Source organism: Syzygium oleosum, unplaced genomic scaffold (assembly GCF_021117445.2).
Source record: "Syzygium oleosum isolate NSW1041296 unplaced genomic scaffold, Sole_v2.1 Sole_v2.51, whole genome shotgun sequence".
NCBI classification, from domain to species: domain Eukaryota; kingdom Viridiplantae; phylum Streptophyta; class Magnoliopsida; order Myrtales; family Myrtaceae; genus Syzygium; species Syzygium oleosum.
Window position 1 is genome coordinate 347,380 of NW_026607535.1, and position 17,191 is coordinate 364,570.

General features: G+C 43.5%; 5 protein-coding genes across 5 annotated transcripts in view; 3 read left to right on the top strand and 2 right to left on the bottom strand.

Annotated features, from left to right (window-relative positions):
• Positions 1 to 17,191, bottom strand: part of LOC115689618 (ubiquitin-NEDD8-like protein RUB2) — a 91,018-nt gene that overhangs the window by 72,519 nt on the left and 1,308 nt on the right. The gene's annotated exons all lie outside the window — the stretch shown is intronic.
• LOC115689646 (acetylornithine aminotransferase, mitochondrial) lies at positions 1,116 to 13,429 on the top strand. The gene is made up of 4 exons (XM_030615768.2): positions 1,116 to 1,291; positions 10,335 to 11,126; positions 11,538 to 11,972; positions 12,685 to 13,429. Exons 1-4 carry the CDS (start codon positions 1,241 to 1,243, stop codon positions 13,222 to 13,224), a joined length of 1,818 nt encoding a protein of 605 aa, XP_030471628.2. The 5' UTR covers positions 1,116 to 1,240; the 3' UTR covers positions 13,225 to 13,429.
• Positions 5,423 to 8,435, top strand: LOC115689644 (probable LRR receptor-like serine/threonine-protein kinase At1g56140). The gene is made up of 6 exons (XM_030615766.2): positions 5,423 to 5,634; positions 5,989 to 6,107; positions 6,875 to 7,085; positions 7,298 to 7,529; positions 7,633 to 7,783; positions 7,892 to 8,435. Exons 1-6 carry the CDS (start codon positions 5,610 to 5,612, stop codon positions 8,330 to 8,332), a joined length of 1,179 nt encoding a protein of 392 aa, XP_030471626.2. The 5' UTR covers positions 5,423 to 5,609; the 3' UTR covers positions 8,333 to 8,435.
• LOC115689645 (uncharacterized) lies at positions 8,688 to 9,541 on the bottom strand. The gene has a single exon (XM_030615767.2). It carries the CDS (start codon positions 9,466 to 9,468, stop codon positions 8,863 to 8,865), a length of 606 nt encoding a protein of 201 aa, XP_030471627.2. The 5' UTR covers positions 9,469 to 9,541; the 3' UTR covers positions 8,688 to 8,862.
• On the top strand, positions 14,255 to 17,145 carry LOC115689637 (uncharacterized). The gene is made up of 3 exons (XM_030615757.2): positions 14,255 to 14,664; positions 15,802 to 15,990; positions 16,317 to 17,145. Exons 1-3 carry the CDS (start codon positions 14,482 to 14,484, stop codon positions 16,791 to 16,793), a joined length of 849 nt encoding a protein of 282 aa, XP_030471617.2. The 5' UTR covers positions 14,255 to 14,481; the 3' UTR covers positions 16,794 to 17,145.

Consider the following 17,191-nt stretch of genomic DNA (forward strand, 5'->3'; position numbering starts at 1 on the left):
ACCACCACACCACCACCACCACCGCCAGCCTCAAAAGCATTCTTGGGTTTTAGAGGGACGTCTCCACCACCCACTTTGCTTAATCTTCTATTTATTCATTTACTTATTTATTTTGCCTTTTGAATTATGTGAGGTTAATGATCTTTTGTTTTCCAATGGACTTTTCAAAGGGGGGGTGGCCACCATGCTTGGGCATTACTCGGCAACATCACATGAAAAGAGAGGGACAATTCCTTTTTCGCTTTCTGAGTTTTGTATCCTCAGCTCAATGATGGTCGTGTAATTATAAATAACAAAGTGGGTAGATTTTGGATTAGGGATATCGCTTTGGGATTTTCGTGAAACGAAGATTAGGTTAAGATTAGGTCGTGTAATTATTCCAGAGTGTTGCCAATTTGGCAAGCTCGCCTGTGGCCAGTCGTGGCTGGCGATCGGCCTGAGAAGAAGGTAAAAAAAATAAAAAAAATATAATTAAAAAATAATTAATAATTACAATTTAAAAAAATAAAAAAAATAATTAAAATGAATGGTGAAAGAAAGAAGAAATCATTTTCCCCACTTTTGAAAGTGTTTTTTTTCTATTGATGGAAAATATTTTAAAAAATAATTAAAATGAATGGCAACTCTTGGCTAGCCGCAAAGGTGGTAGGAAAGGTAATTGCGGCCTCGCCGGCTGCTGGCAAAGGCCTTCGGAGCCTTGCTGGCCACGGGTGAGGGCTTAAAGGCACTCACCAAACTGGGCAAGGTCCACCTCGCCCACAATCGGTGGGGCAACGAAGCTGTCGCCCGCAGCCGGTGAGAGTTTCCGGCATAGAGAAAAGCAAAGAAAAATATATTCAGAAAAAAAAAATTCACGTCAGAATGGAAAATTAAGTAAAAAATTCACGTATTATCGGAAATGAAACTTAAATAATCGATTTTACTTCGATGTGACATTTAAGTGTGCAAAAAAAAAATTGCCATATGAAAGTTGTGGTGCTCCAGCCATTCTTATCCTAATTTATTAAAAGTAAGGCAAAGAGGAGGGACCATTTTTTATCTTTATCTCAGATGCCACCGTCCTCAGGCAAACTATATCTACACATATATACACATTTCTGAGAGTGCGGTTGGTCAGACTTGACATGATGGCTCTTCAGCTCTAAGGATCTCTCTCTCACTCTCTCTCTCTGCGGTTGAACTATGGCAAATTCAAGGGTGACCTTTGCCTTGCATGTAGCAGCGTGCATACTACTTGCAGATGTCGCTCGTGCTCAGAACCAGACTCAAGCTACGACTGACCCTTCTGAAGGTACGAACAAACCCTCTTCCTCTCACTGCAAGTTCGTGTGTATTTAATGAGTTTGTTATTCTCAAGAGTGCGGATGATCGTCAGCATCCTTCCTGATAGATTATAGAATCATCTCCTTCCTAAAGTATGATTAAGATCGTGACAAACAGTGATTAGGTGACGGCACTGTCATCTTTCCATTTAACCATGGCAACTAGGTAACCAGTTTACCACGTTTGCTTGAAAATTCTTGCTTAGTCCTCGGTGGGATTTGCTGACAGGAAGCAAATCCCTCAAAGTTGGGTTCTCTACGTATTAAAAAAACAGGGTTAATATTATCAAAAACCCCAAACTATATCACTTGACACATTTACTCAAAACTTTTTTTTGAGACATCAAAAATCCCAAAGTATGCTCATGTGACACCAAAAATCTCAAATTATGCGACTTTGTGACACATTTACCCTAAACATTTTTTCCGTCCAAAAGCGAGTTACTGGTCATCATCTTCGAAGTTATTGTTCATCGTCTTCTCATTCGGCGGAGCTCGTCCGTCGAACGAGTTCGCCGGGTTCATCGCCGGCCCAGTAGGAGTGTCAAAAAAGCCCGCGCCAACCCAACCCGGCCCAGCCCGACCCTACCCTAAAATTTCGAATATTTTGGGATTGGGCCTTAGTCTTCTTTAGGGTAGGGTTTTTAAGTGTGGGTATTGTTAGGATCGGGCCGGATTGGGCTTTTTTGACACCAGTACCCACTTACCCAATACCCACATCAACAAAGATATTTTAACACCTCCCGTCGCTCTTCTCTGCCAAATTCTATGGATAAGAATGGACTCCCAGTCTTCTTCACCTTCTCCCCATTGGAGCTCCGACGATGGCCCCGTTCGAATGCCATGGGACTCGCTTCTGCCATTTAGAGCTGTGCGCGAAGCCCTTGTCTCTTCTATCCATCGCTGCGCGGGGCTTCACGGCCACTGCCGTCGCCGTCGCTTAGGCTCTCGTTTCGGTCCACCTGCACTCGCATTCCAGATCGCAAGTCTCTCCTTCGTCGCTACCCGCCCCCGCGTTAGATTTCTTTGACTGGTCTGAATTGGATGTGATTTTTCTTTTTCTTGGTTCTGCGGAGAATTGCACCCTCCATGGCCACTGCGCTCCTGTCTCTTGCTTGAGAAAGACTGAGCAGGAGGACGATTTATCCACCTCTGGTGAGATTTTGGCGTTGCGGCACCGGCACTGACCCGACCCTACCTGGCCCATCTCTTGAAGTAAATGCTAAATAGGGTCTTGGGTAGGGGCGGGGCGGTTCAAGCGCGACCCTGTATGTTTCTGGGTCAGGTTGGGTATCAGAGAAAGCCCGACTTGACCCGACCCATTGACACCCCTACGGCCCGGTGTAGCTCGACCCGACCACCACCAGCCCCACCGTCGCCATTGCCAACAGCCACACCTTCGCCAGCGGGCTCCTTGGCCCCTCCACGTAGATCACCAGGACGGAAAGCGAGACCTCCTCAACACATCATGAACTCTCTTGCCCAGATCGAGAGACTTTGAACTCCCGCACGATTCCAATAATGCGTCGAAAACAGCATAATCCGCACAAACCCCCTGATCCATATACCCAACAGCTTCTTCCACCTTACCCTCCTGCAACAAACCCATCAGATCAGCTCCCTCCAAACCCCCTCCTGCCGACCCCAAACTCTGCTCCCTCGGCTTGCCACCCGCACGATTCTCCGCCAAATTACGAGCATCCTTCGAAGGAGCTTCGCGGCCCTGTTTGCGAGGTGGGTTTTCGGTCCTGTCCTTGATGGTGGAGCGAGGGCCCGCGCCCTCTCCTACGCGACCACGGCGGTGGTAGATTCTGGGGTTGTCGGCGTTCGGGATGGCGTAGGCACAGAAGGGCCGTAGCCCGGGACTCTTCAGCGGCCGGAGAGGCAGCGTCTTGGGACGGAGATTGACGGGGTTCGGCATCTGTGGGTGTCCGAAGTCCGGTGAGATCCTGGAAGCGGAAGTGTAGAGCGAGGGAGAGACGAGGGAGGCGGCCATTGCTACGCTTCGACGAAGAAACATAAAGCCAGGGTGCCGTCCTGGTGATCTTCGTGGAGGGGCCGAGGAGCCTGCTGGTGAAGGTGTGGCTGCTGGCGATGGCGACGGTGGGGCTGGTGGTGGTCGGGTCGAGCTACACTGGGCCAGCGATGAACCTGGCGAACACGTTCGACGGACGAGCTCCGGCCGAGCAAGAAGACGATGAACAGTAACTCGTGATGATGAACAGTGTAATTTTTTCTTGGAGAAGAGGTGACCAGTGCGATGAACAGTGATTTTGGACGGAAAAAAGAAGTTTGAGGTAAATATATCATAAAGTATACAATTTTGAATTTTTGGCTTCACAAAATAATTTTTGGATAAATGTTTCACAAGTGGCATAGTTTGAGATTTTTTGTGGTATTAACCCTAAAAAAAATAAAGAAAGAAATACATCTTAATGAGATTAAATACCTAAATATAGCTAATGACTGGTACGAAAAGTTATTACTAAATAAAGCTTATTAAAAAATCTATTAAATTTCAAAAAATAGGAAAAAACACACTTGAAGAAACCACGACTCTAATGTTCTTCATTGCGATGGCATAACAATAGTCACACTGGTGTAACTGCACCGATATTTCAATTTTATGACGGTATTGATTCGGTGACACATATCAAATTGTAAGAGATGAGTCATTGGAAGAGCAAAAGAGTTGTGTTTTCCTGAGCAAGCAACGAAACATTGAACTGAAATTCTTTTATTTACACATCCTCAACATGATATTATTAAGCAAAAAGATATTCATGAGATGCCCTTTTAAATGGTGGACATGGCCCCAAAAAAGAAGGAAAAAGATACTGAATGTAATTCATTAACTTATGCATCTACAAACTCTCTTTTATTGGGTTTTCCGTAATAACTAGTAGTGATTATCATTTTATTATTAAGAAAAATACTTAATCATACATTGACTTCTTAATCACGTAAAATGCCATAGGATCAGGTACTATGTAGTTATATGCATATGCTCTTTCACAAATTTTTCTATAATTTCTGCAATTCGATTAGGTTCTAATGCATCTTTTTCCTGCAATATTGGATTCATTAGGCAATAATCTCATCTAGCAATAATACACTATTCATGTTTCGATCATTTTGCTATTTCATATAATGTTTTGTATATTGTATTTTTGCCATTGTTGTTATGCATTGTTGATTTCACCAAGACCTTGAATTAAGGTCCTCAACTCCTAGCACAACTAAACTTTGAATACAAAGAATCAAGAACCATTTAAATGAACGATGATATGTCAATTAATCTTGAAATACAACATTGGGGTGGTTTTTTCCTATTTTTGAAATTTAATAGATCCTTCTAATAAGTAGTAATTTTTTTATACCGACAATTAGCTATATTTGGGTATTTAATTTCATTCAGATATGTATATTTACATAGTAATAATTTTTTCACACCGGTGATTAGCTAAATTTGAATATTTAATTTAATTCATATATATAGATATAGATATAGATATAGATATAGATATAATTAAGAGATATAATCACTGGAAGTTCTAAAACTTATTACAAAAATACAATTGAATCTCTAAAACTTGCAAAAAGTGCAATCAAATCATAAACTTGTCAAACTGGTGCTATCGAGTCCTTCCGATAACTCTATACAACTTGGCTAACGAAAAATGCTGACGAGGCTTTTTAAAATTATTTTCTCTCTCCTACATGGCAATGACATGACTAAACATTAAACATAAAGCTAAAACAAAGTCCTGGTCCAAATCTAATTTTTAATACAAACTTTATTTAAATTAAATTTAAAAATAAGATAAATTTAAATTTAAAATATGGTTGCCTCGCCGTCGCCGCCCCTTGCTGCCGATGGTGGGGTGGCGATGCTTGATTCTCAACCATTTTCTCTCTCTCTCTTTTCTTTAATTTAGCTTATTTTTAAAGTTAATTTAAATAAATTTGTATTAAAAATCAGATTTGGATCAAAACGACGTCGTTTTTAGCCACATCATCGCCACATAGGAGAGAAAAAATAAGAAAAAAAAAACCCGTCAGCATATAACCTGGTGCTACCAATCCTGCAGGCCCCAGCAATTCTGCAGGCCCCCCCAGCAATGCTGGGCCCCCGGCCCCGCGCGGCCCCCGTCCCCCCCAGTGGCACTAGGAAGCCCCCAATTAAGGGCGTTTAATATTGGCGTGATTGTTGGAGTTGCTACTGGAGTTGGAGTGGTCAGCTTGGTTGCCGTTGTCCTGGCGCTCTATGTTGATTGGAGAAGGAAAATGGCACGCATGATTGAAGATCAAGGTAAACCACACAATCATATGCTTCAAATAGCTTCGTCACGATAATTTCCTATCTGTAATCATGTGTGCTAATTATGTTTTTGCATAAAAGATGAACTTTGCGGAGGTAAAAAGAAAGAGAAATCTCCATATCAAAATGCCACTGTTCTTAAGAGCTTTTTAGCTCATTGCTGACTGGTGGTAGGAAGTGGAATTTCCATGTTTTCTGGTTGAAGCTAAATTTCACGAATGCATTTTGATTTTGCTGGGTGACTAATTTAAGCGGCTAATGTATTTCTGAAAAGTCAACTAAGTGACAAGGGTTTTGCGAAATCTTCCAAGAGCGGAATCTTATCTGCATTATTCTGTCTGACAGAGTTCCTCGGCATGGATGCTAGACCTTACACTTTCAGCTACGCGGAACTAAAGGCTGCTACGGATGACTTCAATCCCAATAACAAACTTGGGGAAGGAGGATTCGGCCCTGTTTTTAAGGTTTGTTGTAATTCGTTGGAATTCACAAAAGAGTAGATGTAGATGCAATGATGTCACAATTAAAATGTCGGCAGAATTGAGGTAGGTGCTTGGCTCCTTGCAAAAGTTGATCTTACACTAATGCTTCATCAACCATAGCTGATGTGATCTTAGCTAGTCATGGAAACAACGTCGATGGTTTATCTTTCTGAAAGTGTTTTTTGGAGAAAGAATGGAAAAATAGAAGAGAAACTCATTACTAAAGGAACCGCAATTATGATTTCTGCACGTCTGGCCAAAAAGAAAAAGACTATGGTTTTCGTGTGCTGGTTGACCTAACTTCCAATATTTTCTTCACTTATTTCTTTTTCAATCTTTAGGCAATCATCCTTTGGCTTTGGAGGATGACTGTAATAGATCCTAAATGAAGTCCAGGAAAGAAAGAAATCCAATGAACACCATCCAAATATCCGAGGATAATATAAACTAAATGTTGATAACATGAGGTTCCGAGTAACTAATGAATGGAAAATTTTCTTGGTTATGTTTGCTTGTTCCAGATGGAGTAACATAAATTAGGTTGACCGTCCTTCTTTTGTCATCCATATGCTAATACAGTGTAGTTCTAAAAGATGGATTCTTTGACATTTCTTGATAGTCAGACTTAAGTGGAGCTCCTGGATAGTCTAGGAAAATCAGGATACATTATCATGCTGATCGCATTGTTGGTCTGAAAATGGCTTAAGCGTTTTTTTATGTTGAATTACTGACCATATTACTGACAATAGGGAACACTCGACGATGGGAGAGTGATTGCTGTAAAGCAACTATCTGTATCATCCCACTGGGGAAAGCATCAATTCGTGACAGAGATTGCCACTATATCTGCAGTGCAACACCGCAACCTTGTTAAACTCTATGGATGCTGCATCGGTGCAGATAAGCGGCTTCTTGTTTATGAGTATCTAGAAAACAAAAGTCTTGATCAGGCAATGTTTGGTATGTAACAGAATCTTCACCTCAATAGTGTCTTTTGTCATGTAAATACATATTTAACGCACGAACCATGAAAAAGTTACAAACAAGTGGGCAGGTTCATAATTTGCAAACTAAAGTTAAGAACAATGCAATGTTAAAAACTTTTTCAAATTGCCATATATTTTGGTTAGTAGTGACGTTTGGACTTATGATATAGTGCTTCCACGGTGCAGGACAAAGAAGCTCGAGTCTTGATTGGGCAACACGGTATGATATCTGTCTGGGTATTGCAAGGGGTCTAGCTTATCTTCATGAGGAGTCAAGGCTGAGAATCGTGCATAGGGATGTGAAGGCCAGTAACATTCTGCTGGACTCTGATCTCACACCTAAAATATCAGACTTTGGTTTGGCTAAACTTTATGATGATAAGATGACCCATATAAGCACCCGTGTGGCGGGAACCTTGTAAGCTCTATGTTCTCTCACATGCACACAGAACCATATGCATTAGTACGTTGACGCATACCGTTGCTGAGAATCTAATTCTGCTTTCCCATTGCTGTTGTAGTGGATATCTTGCTCCTGAGTATGCAATGCGTGGCCACCTTACAGAGAAGGCAGATGTGTTTGCATTTGGTGTAGTGGCTCTCGAGGTTGTCAGCGGAAGGCCAAATTCAGACCCTAGCTTGGAAGAAGAAAAAACATATCTCCTTGAATGGGTATGCGCTTGAACATTGTCCCACTACTGCAGTTGTTTTATTCTCCTTGTAATTCTATCTGAGGTTGCCTGAATACATCTTTGTCACTTTTTTTTTCACGCTTCTCAGGCTTGGAACCTGCACGAAACCAACCGTGTTGTTGAGCTGGTTGACTCTAGATTATCAGAGTTCAATGAAGAAGAGGCAAAACGCATGGTTGCAATAGCGCTCTTGTGCACTCAAGCATCGCCAGCACCGAGACCACCAATGTCCCGTGTGGTGGCAATGCTCTCTGGAGATATTGAAGTGCCGACCGTGTCCACGAGGCCAGGCTACTTGCCTGATTGGAGATTCAATGATACCACTAGCTTCTCGGCTGAGACTGCTACTAAGAGCACAGACGAGAGCATTTACAGCTCACCGTTCACTGCAAGCGCTGTTGAAGGTGCAAATCTTTCACAGGAAATTGCTACAACACCCATGCGTGATGAGATAATGGGAGAGGTAGGTGATGAATATGCCTTACTTGGACGGAGCTCTGCTACATCCATGTCAGGCTTCATTGCTTGATTACGCTCACATTTTGTATTGTAGTTAATTACTAATAAATACAGATGAATTTCCTATAAAACGATATTTACTTCATTCTGTATATCTCTCAGAATTATGCATCTATCTCCTTTGGTAGTGCATATGCTTGATTGATTATATTTGGTATTATATCTATCTTATAACCTTAAATAGTTTTCCAATAAAGCCTAATTCTCCAATTCACTTTTCCTTGTTATTCTCAACTTAAAAGATGACTCTCCCTGTCAATCATTTTTGCCATTATGTAAAAATTTGTGGAACAAAGCTGTACAGATTGTGAATTTTTGCTTGAGAATCCTCTGATCCATATCAAATCGCCCAAAAAAGAAAAACAAAAAGAAAGGATCTGGGTAAATGCTTATTCAACTTCTCATATGAATGCATATTACAAAAGCAGAATAGCATATTCTGCATATGCCCAACATCCAATTCCAACGAAATTTGGCAAAGTGTGACCCGTCCAAAAAAAAAAACTAAAGGACACCTTACTAAGACACTGCAGAAATTTCCTAATCGCAAAGTATGACCCTCATCAACCCCAGCACAAGGCACGACACGGCGAAGAAGAACAGAGTCACGAAGTCCCTCGCCGACCACTTCCTCACCGGCTTAGCCTCCACGCGCAGGCTCTTGGCCCTCCGCAGCGCGTCGACCTCCTTCAACAGATCGAACTCGACGCCCTTCTTCTTCAGCTCCTCCACGCACTTCCCCAGCAGCTTGGCGTCCTCCTTCTCCCTCGCCAGCAACTTCTCCAGGTGGGCCTCCACGTCGGTCTTGTACCTGACGGCCCAGGCGATGCCGAGCGAGAGGGCGAGCGAGCACAGCGAGGGCATCCAGGACCGGCGGCACGCGGCGTCCCCCTCGCCCCGGGGGATGGAGAAGAGGAGGAGGAGGGAGAGGGAGTGGAAGAGGAAGAAGGAGATGTGGAGGTGGGTGATGTCGCTGCGGACGGAGTCGATCTGGGTCTCCTTGAGGGAGATGCGGGAGAGTATGAGCTCCTCCTCCTTGAGCCACTGCTTGAGGAGGAGCTTGTGGGTCGGGGTCTGTGCGATCTGGCAGAGCGGGTGCAGCGGCTTCGACTCCATTATCGATTGGTTCGATGCTTGATCCCCCATGGATTCTGCACTAGTATACAGGCACAGAGAGAGAGAGAGAGAGAGAGAGAGAGTAGGAGCGAATTGAGCGAAACGGTCGAGTGGGGCTTTTTAAATCTGCGCAACGGTCGAATTCCTTATTTTAATGGGGAGCGGAGGAAGGGACGAAACGTCGCCGTTTTGGCCCGTGCCGGCTGGCGATTTCAACACGCGAGCCTTCTGGCATCCTGTGATTTTCCAGCGAGATTAACGCCTAAGGAAAACCATTTTCACAAAATCCTATTTATTTTGCGAAATGTAATAAGCCAACAATATCGACATATCCGACTTAATTTCATGTATCTATTATTATTCAATGGGTTTTCCCATCTAAAATTAGATGGTCTCCCATCCATCACTTGATTGTATGGATGTTTGGGGTTAATAATTAGAAACCGTTTTGCTTACACCAAATAAAAAGAAAAGAAATTGCGTATGACAATTCCGTAAAGCATAGAAATCGTAATTTGTCGACTAGATTAATGTTACGTACAATTCGAGTACTTCATTGTAAAAATTGAAAGATGATAAATTCAGTTCCATATCTCCGATTTTTTTTGGCATGTCCAAAAAGTTGAAAATGCGTATAATTCTATAATTATTCAACATGAAAATAAAGAGCGTGCTACGAGTTTTAACATGTACGGTACATCGTCAATTGTGTTAAGGCTGTAATGCTCTATTCGAGAGGGACTGATGATCGGTTCGAAAAATAACAAGAAAATCGTTGACAAGAGACGAGAGGGGAATTTTAAAATTTTCTCTCCTAATTTCTCAAAAGAAAATACTGGGGGGGGGGGTGGGGGTAGGGCGACGGCTGTTCAACCGTACGGTGGATTCTTGTGCAGGACCGAGTCCACGCGAATCGACGGTCGCGATTGCTTCGGGCTCCACACGTGGGGTCCACGCAGCACTGTCTTCCACTTTGGGCGTACTACACAAGAGGCACGTGTGACCCTTCTACCCTGATCTTCCGCATGCAAGGGCAAAGCGTTCTTGCAGCCGCCACCCAGCCAGCCGCAGCCGCCGTTCGCTGTCCGAATTCCAACCTCGAACAGGGTTCCACCAATTCGTGCCCGTCTTTGCATTCTCGACCTCCATGCCCTGCCTCCCCTGAAACCCGTCTCGGGAGCTTCCGGCGACAATCCGCTGCAAATTCGAGGCTTAACCCGCTTTCCAATTTTGCTCGATTGCAGCGCCAAGAAGCCATGAGCTCCACCCGCGTCTCCCTCAGCCAATCGACTCTCCAGTCCTCCAATCTCCGCCGGCGAGGCAACCCCATCTGGGTAAGACCGTCGTCGCTCGTCAAGCTCCCCCGCGGCGCCGGAGTCTCGGCGTGCCTGAACCTGGAGGTGAAGGAGCCTCGAGCGCCTCGGGATGTAGGGTTCGGTGACAAGAGCAAGGAGGTGATGGAGGCGGAAGGTAAGGTCCTCGTGGGCACGTACGCGAGGCCTCCCGTCGTGCTCGCCAGCGGCAGGGGGTGTAAATTGTACGACGTCGAGGGGCGAGAGTACTTGGACCTGAGCTCCGGGATCGCGGTGAATGCGCTCGGGCACGGGGACCCCGATTGGGTGAATGCCGTGGTGGAGCAGGCCAACACCCTGACTCACGTCAGCAACGTGTATTACTCTGTTCCTCAGGTTAACATCTTCTGATGATGTAGCTTTGCGTACATGCAGAATGGTATTGCACTCCATGATGAATCACATCATTTTGCTCGACTTGATTGTGATAAGTATAGTAATTTGCATTCTTAAAAGGTTGATTTTGCCACTGCGCGCGTTCGGGTAGAGGTGCTGCAAAATTTGCGAGCAATTTCGTTTGTTTCACGGATTGATGGAGAATGTTAGTAAGGAGAAACATCAGTCAAATTTGTTGCTGATCAAAATCTCATACTGGTGAAATGGTTGCTAAGTTTGGGATCGGATGCATTGTGCAGGCAATTTAGGCTGTCTGTAGCGTAAAAAGACTTCGCTTGATCATCTGATGATACACTGGGTCCTTTGAGGGATCCTTACTCTTGAGCTAAGAAAGGTTTGCGATTGCTGCAGGTAGAGCTTGCTAAGCGTCTTGTGGCCAGTTCTTTTGCTGACCGTGTGTTTTTCTCAAATTCTGGGACGGAAGCAAATGAAGCAGCCATAAAATTTGCGAGGAAATTTCAGAGACACACACACCCTGATGAAAAAGAGCCAGCCACAGAGTTCATTTCCTTTACCAACTGTTTCCATGGAAGGACAATGGGTGCTCTAGCCTTGACAAGCAAAGAGCACTATCGAACACCTTTCGAACCTGTCATGCCGGGAGTCACTTTTGTGGAGTATGGAAACATAGAGGCCACAAAAGATAAAATTAAGCGTGGGAAGACTGCAGCTGTTTTTGTGGAACCAATCCAGGGTGAAGGGGGCATATACAGCGCGACCAGGGAGTTCTTACAATATCTGCGAAGTGCTTGTGACGATGCCGGTGCTCTTTTGGTTTTTGATGAGGTAAAGCCTTTTCCAGTGAATGTTGAGCCCAGAATCTATAATGTCCCGAAGAATATGCTTGTGAAGATGTCTGTTGGCATTTGTTTCATGTCTTTTGTTCTGCTTTTCTGTGATAAACACGATTCTCAGTTAGACATGTCTTATTTATTATGCTGGTTGCAGCATGAGTTACCGCAAGAAAAACTGAGAGAACGACATAATTATTGGCTCTCTCTCTCTCTCTCTTTGGCCGTGCGTTCGGGCTAAGAAGATTGGGAAGAGCATGAAATGAAATCCTGAAGTCTGAAGATTAAGATTATAGAAGCGTGCTTAACTGGAACAATTGTTGATAGCTAATTTTTGTGTGCCTTTTTTTTTTTCATAATTTGGAGAAACCATTTGATACAACTTTTGGACAAGCATGTAGTCCCTTCAATTCTATACTCATTTTTAATTACATATATACGAGTTATTGCTCTGGGATAGCTTTGGATTCACAATGATCATTTCGCTTTTGCTTCAGCAAGTGATTTTGATTGTTGATCTGTACTCCTCCACTAAATCTGATTTCTCAATTAACATTATCACAGGGGGAAATTCTACACTGTTTACCCCTTTTTTCATCGTTCTACTTCAATTGAAGATGATAGACTTTCAGAATTCATGCTTTGCATAACTTTTGAGCTATTTATTCCTTTACCTTATCCTAGAAAGGTGCATTGTTTATCCGCAGATTCAATGCGGTTTGGGTCGCAGTGGTTACCTCTGGGCCTACGAAGCCTATGGTGTTTGTCCTGACATAATGACGCTTGCTAAGCCTCTTGCTGGTGGGCTTCCCATTGGTGCCGTTCTGGTTACTGAAAAAGTTGCTTCAGCCATGAAATACGGTGATCACGGGAGCACATTTGCAGGTTCACCTCTTGTATGCAAAGCTGCACAAGCTGTCCTAGATAAAATCTCAAAACCCGATTTCTTGGCCAGTGTGAGGAAGAAAGGAGAATATCTCAAGCAAAAGTTAGTGCAGAAACTTGGAGGAAACTCACACGTGAAAGAAGTGCGCGGTCTTGGGCTAATCATTGGGATCGAGCTGGATGTATCTGCCTCGCCACTAGTCGACGCATGTCGAAATTCAGGCCTTTTAGTTCTTACTGCTGGAAAAGGGAACGTTGTGAGGCTTGTACCTCCATTGATTATAACTGAGGAGGAGTTGGACGAGGCAGTTGAGATCTTGTTCAATGCTCTGCCCGCACTTGATGAGAACAGTTCGAATTAGCGGGCCAGTCACTGCAGACTAGAAGAAGCTCGCAGACTTATTTGTTCTGTCATTAGGAAAAGCAGAAATTGTGAATGTCCATCTAGAAAAGCTATTATTGTTGACTTTATCAGTCAAGCACGATGCTCTGAAAATGATGTGGTGAGAAGAATCATTCTAGTGCTTCTCTTTGTCTAAAGACAAGTCAATTATATTCAAATGATCATCCCGCTGCTATCTTGCTTGTCTTTCAGTAACACGTTCATAAAGATGACAGAAAGCCATGTTAGGACTCAGGAAAATTAAATTTTCTCATTGTGTCCTTAGTTAGATTCAATTCCTTAGTCTCGACTCTTGAGATTAGCCAATACCTTCATTAGGTGTTTTGACCCTCGGTGTTGTTATGCGATACCAAGAACTCATTTGCACAAAGGAGTGTTCTTTATTGGATTTCTTTGCATTTGGAAAGGGAACATAATAATGGGATCACATGATTGTGGTTGCATTTGGCTTATCGTTTCCAGACATGAGACTGCACTAAATGATATCCTCGTAGCCTTTGCAAGGCAAAAGACATTGTGGGACATGAGAGAATGCTAAAAGGGAGGGTGGGTCTGTTACATTCCTATGCCACTGCCTCTCCTGTCTCTCTGCAAATGTTCATGAATTCAATTTATGGAAGAACAAAAAAAAGGGTCTTTTGTCCGACAAAGAAGCGAACTTGCTTTGGCCAAAGAGAAAAAGTAGCCCGATGTTTGTGATAACTTCATCATCAACTTTCTCCTAAAAAACGAGACACCTTTACATTCCCGCTTTCTTGACGATTGAAAGTAGAATCGGACCTTTTCGAACATGATGTCCATAATCTCGAAAATATGATGTCTTCCGTGTTTCTTTTTGGCAACGTATGCGATTTGTGTCCGAAGTCGGGGACTTGGCATCAACATAAGTTGGAAAAAAATGATTCTTTTATGCAACCCCACCAATGATTTGGCTCCAAACCTCGCAAATTGCGCTGTGTCATCATCCTCATATTCCAAGTCCCATAGGCATAACCTAAAAATCACAGCCACACTCCCCGCATCTTCTCCTTCTCCCCTCCCTCCCTTCCCTCCCACGAACGTCCTCAGATTCCTCCTCCATTCACGCGGATTTCCTGATCGGCTCCAACGAATCCGATCCGATCCCTTCCTCCGACTACTGCTCTCGTTTGCACCTCCGGATTCCGCGATTTCTCGAGACCTGTGCGATCCGGCGAGGTAAGTCCGGAAGGGCCATATGGCGTCTTCGGGGACGTTGAGCTTGATCGAGCGAGCCCACCAGATGTATCGCGACGTTCGGTACGAGGTGGCCCTCGGCTTCTACACGGAGGCCCTCGCCATGGCCAAGACGAAGCCCCAGAGGATCGCTCTGCACAGCAACAGAGCCGCTTGCTATCTCAAGCTGCACGATTTCAAGAAGGTCCGCGTCCTCTTGTCTCCTCTCCCTTCTGCCTTCCTTCGTTTTCCCTCCGTCCTGATCGAATCATCTCTGCCAGCACAGAAAGTTGTTCCCGTTGTTGTTTGTGTGGATATATATATTTGAGGTCCTCTTCTTTTTCCGGGAACCTTGCTAAGGGACGAATGGGATCTGGTATTTCGTGTTTTGAGTGCTACATGAATTGTGCGAGTGAATACAATCTTGCTTATTAGTGATGGAAGCTTGCTGGTGATTCCAAACTGTCTTGGTATTTACTATTGATTCCAAACGAGTCCAGTGCACTCATGGTGATTCCTGATCAGCATTAGGATTTAGGATTATGACCTCTCTCGTGATTTACTGCTGAGGATGTAGAGCTCCGAGAGCGTGAGTGATTCCGGGAAGACGGATACCCAGTTGATGCAGTAGTCAATTACGTATTTTGACTCCCGGGAATGTTTCATATCAGGATGGATCATCAATTCTGGTTCTTTCGAACAAATATTGTAAACAGCTCTCTTCGAATGAGCTTGTTGTGCTTCTCTCCCCATCTGAAATGCTCTAGTCCAGTACGAATATCGACAATCTGGACCCTTTTGAGATTGAGAATACGTGTCTACTCAAGTGCTTACATAGTTACTAACAAAACAACCAGTCACTTGCGCATTTGAAAAAATTAACACGACCTCTTGAAAATTACAATCATATCTGGTTCATCCAGCTCAAGGGTTTTCAGAATTTCGCATTTGACAACGTGATCCAAGATATTTGGTTTTTATTCAATGTTACTATTGCTAATAATATGATTGGAGATATTTGGATTTTTATAGCTATCTGGAGCTGGTGCTGAAAATCTCAGTGCTGATAAAGGATATTTTTCTCCCATAGTATACGTGATCTTGTTTTTTCTGCAACTAATGAAGGAGAAACAAGACCACGATACCTGGTTCTGTGTATATACACTTACTTGGTTCTTCGAGCTGGTCGATGTACTACAAGCAGCATGGCTGCAAAGCTTTGATTTTAGAATGTTGTTTCATATTGTCTCGATTCTTTCCTGCTGTCACTTACATAGATACTGTTGGCTTTCTCTTTTGTCTTTTGGCTTTTCAGAATACTTGACATTAGTTTCATTTTTAGGCAGCTGAAGAGTGTACTTCTGTGCTTGAGCTTGATCACAAACATACAGGAGCACTGATGCTACGGGCGCAGACCCTGGTTACCCTGAAGGAGTATAACTCGGCGCTCTTTGATGTGAACAGACTCATTGAGTTGGATCCTTCATCGGAGGTGTACAGGAATCTTGAATCTCGTTTGAGGACCCAACTGGTAGACATATACTTTCTGTTTCTTGCTCTCGGTAGTGTTAGTGTTTTTATTTGTTTGGAGTTGTCGGGATTGACACAGTGTCTAGATAGGGTGATAATCCATTAGGTAAGCACAATTCCACGCTCTTTTCCCTCTGTGGAGGATGCGAAAGCCTAGGTTTGCACAGTTATCTCTATTTGTCATCAGTGAAGATCCACCTGTTTGCTTGCAACTTTGAGTATACATATCATGTGAGCCATTTCTTTTATCCTAATAGTCGCTGTCAGTTTAATGTCATCTGCCTTTTGTCTCTGAAAAATGTTTTCTACCTCCTGTTTTAAGGAAAGTCATTGGCTCCAATACCTGAATCTGAGGCAGAGCTAGAAGAAGATGAAGAAGAAGGAGAGAATGAATCTGATATCAAAGGAGATGAAGCAGAAATATGTCAAGATGTAGGACTTAATGCAGCTGGCTCAGCTCAAGGAACAGATCAGGATAAAGAGTTTGACATGACAAATCTTGCTCAGTCTGTCTCTAGTGAAGTACAGCCTGAGAAGGAATCATATGAACAAAGAGATGATGGGAAGGCTGATCGCATCGAGACTATTCCCACCACAGAAGTCAATGTCCCTAATGCCCAATGCACTAAGGATGATTCTAAAGGATGGCAAGCGATCCCTAAACCAAAGGGGCACTCAACGCTGGACTATGCTCGTTGGGACAGAGTTGAAGATAATTCTAGTGAAGATGATGATGACGACGATGATGACGAGTGTCGGTATCGCTTCTGTGTAAGAACAGTCGGTGTCCGTCCGGTGAAATAATTTCCCGTTTACTCGAGACATATCTGATCCCTACATTTTTCGTGGGAAAAAGGTTATTAAGTCAAAGCTGTGCAGATCAGGTGACTTTGTTCACAAAAATAGAGCTTTGCCTGATTTCAGTCCCTGTGAGTGATGTGCACAATAAACATGATGATTCCCATGGTGTACAAAATGGAGATCGATTCTTTTGCACTGGGTTCTCAGATCTGTTTTAATGGTCTAGGCAGTACAGCTTTTGTACAGGAAATAAGGTGGGGTTATTGTGGTGTGATTGAGATGCTGCATGGTGTTGACTTTGAACTTCTTTATTCATTTGATCAAAAGCTCCTGAAGTGCTTCTTTTGTCATGTAATTAAGTGCCTATATTCATGCACAAAGTATAGCAACTTTCTAGTTCA

Bases quoted from the DNA above. Each gene is read 5' to 3' on its own strand.
- LOC115689637 (XM_030615757.2), top strand. From the start codon at position 14,482: ATGGCGTCTTCGGGGACGTTGAGCTTGATCGAGCGAGCCCACCAGATG. The intron at 14,665-15,801 runs GTCCGCGTCCTC...TTTCATTTTTAG, and splicing joins AGCTGCACGATTTCAAGAAG to GCAGCTGAAGAGTGTACTTC. The intron at 15,991-16,316 runs GTAGACATATAC...TTTTAAGGAAAG, and splicing joins CTCGTTTGAGGACCCAACTG to TCATTGGCTCCAATACCTGA.
- LOC115689645 (XM_030615767.2), bottom strand. From the start codon at position 9,468: ATGGGGGATCAAGCATCGAACCAATCGATAATGGAGTCGAAGCCGCTG.
- LOC115689646 (XM_030615768.2), top strand. From the start codon at position 1,241: ATGTCGCTCGTGCTCAGAACCAGACTCAAGCTACGACTGACCCTTCTG. The intron at 1,292-10,334 runs GTACGAACAAAC...ATTCTTGTGCAG, and splicing joins TACGACTGACCCTTCTGAAG to GACCGAGTCCACGCGAATCG. The intron at 11,973-12,684 runs GTAAAGCCTTTT...GTTTATCCGCAG, and splicing joins CTCTTTTGGTTTTTGATGAG to ATTCAATGCGGTTTGGGTCG.
- LOC115689644 (XM_030615766.2), top strand. From the start codon at position 5,610: ATGGCACGCATGATTGAAGATCAAG. The intron at 5,635-5,988 runs GTAAACCACACA...TCTGTCTGACAG, and splicing joins ACGCATGATTGAAGATCAAG to AGTTCCTCGGCATGGATGCT. The intron at 7,086-7,297 runs GTATGTAACAGA...TCCACGGTGCAG, and splicing joins TCTTGATCAGGCAATGTTTG to GACAAAGAAGCTCGAGTCTT.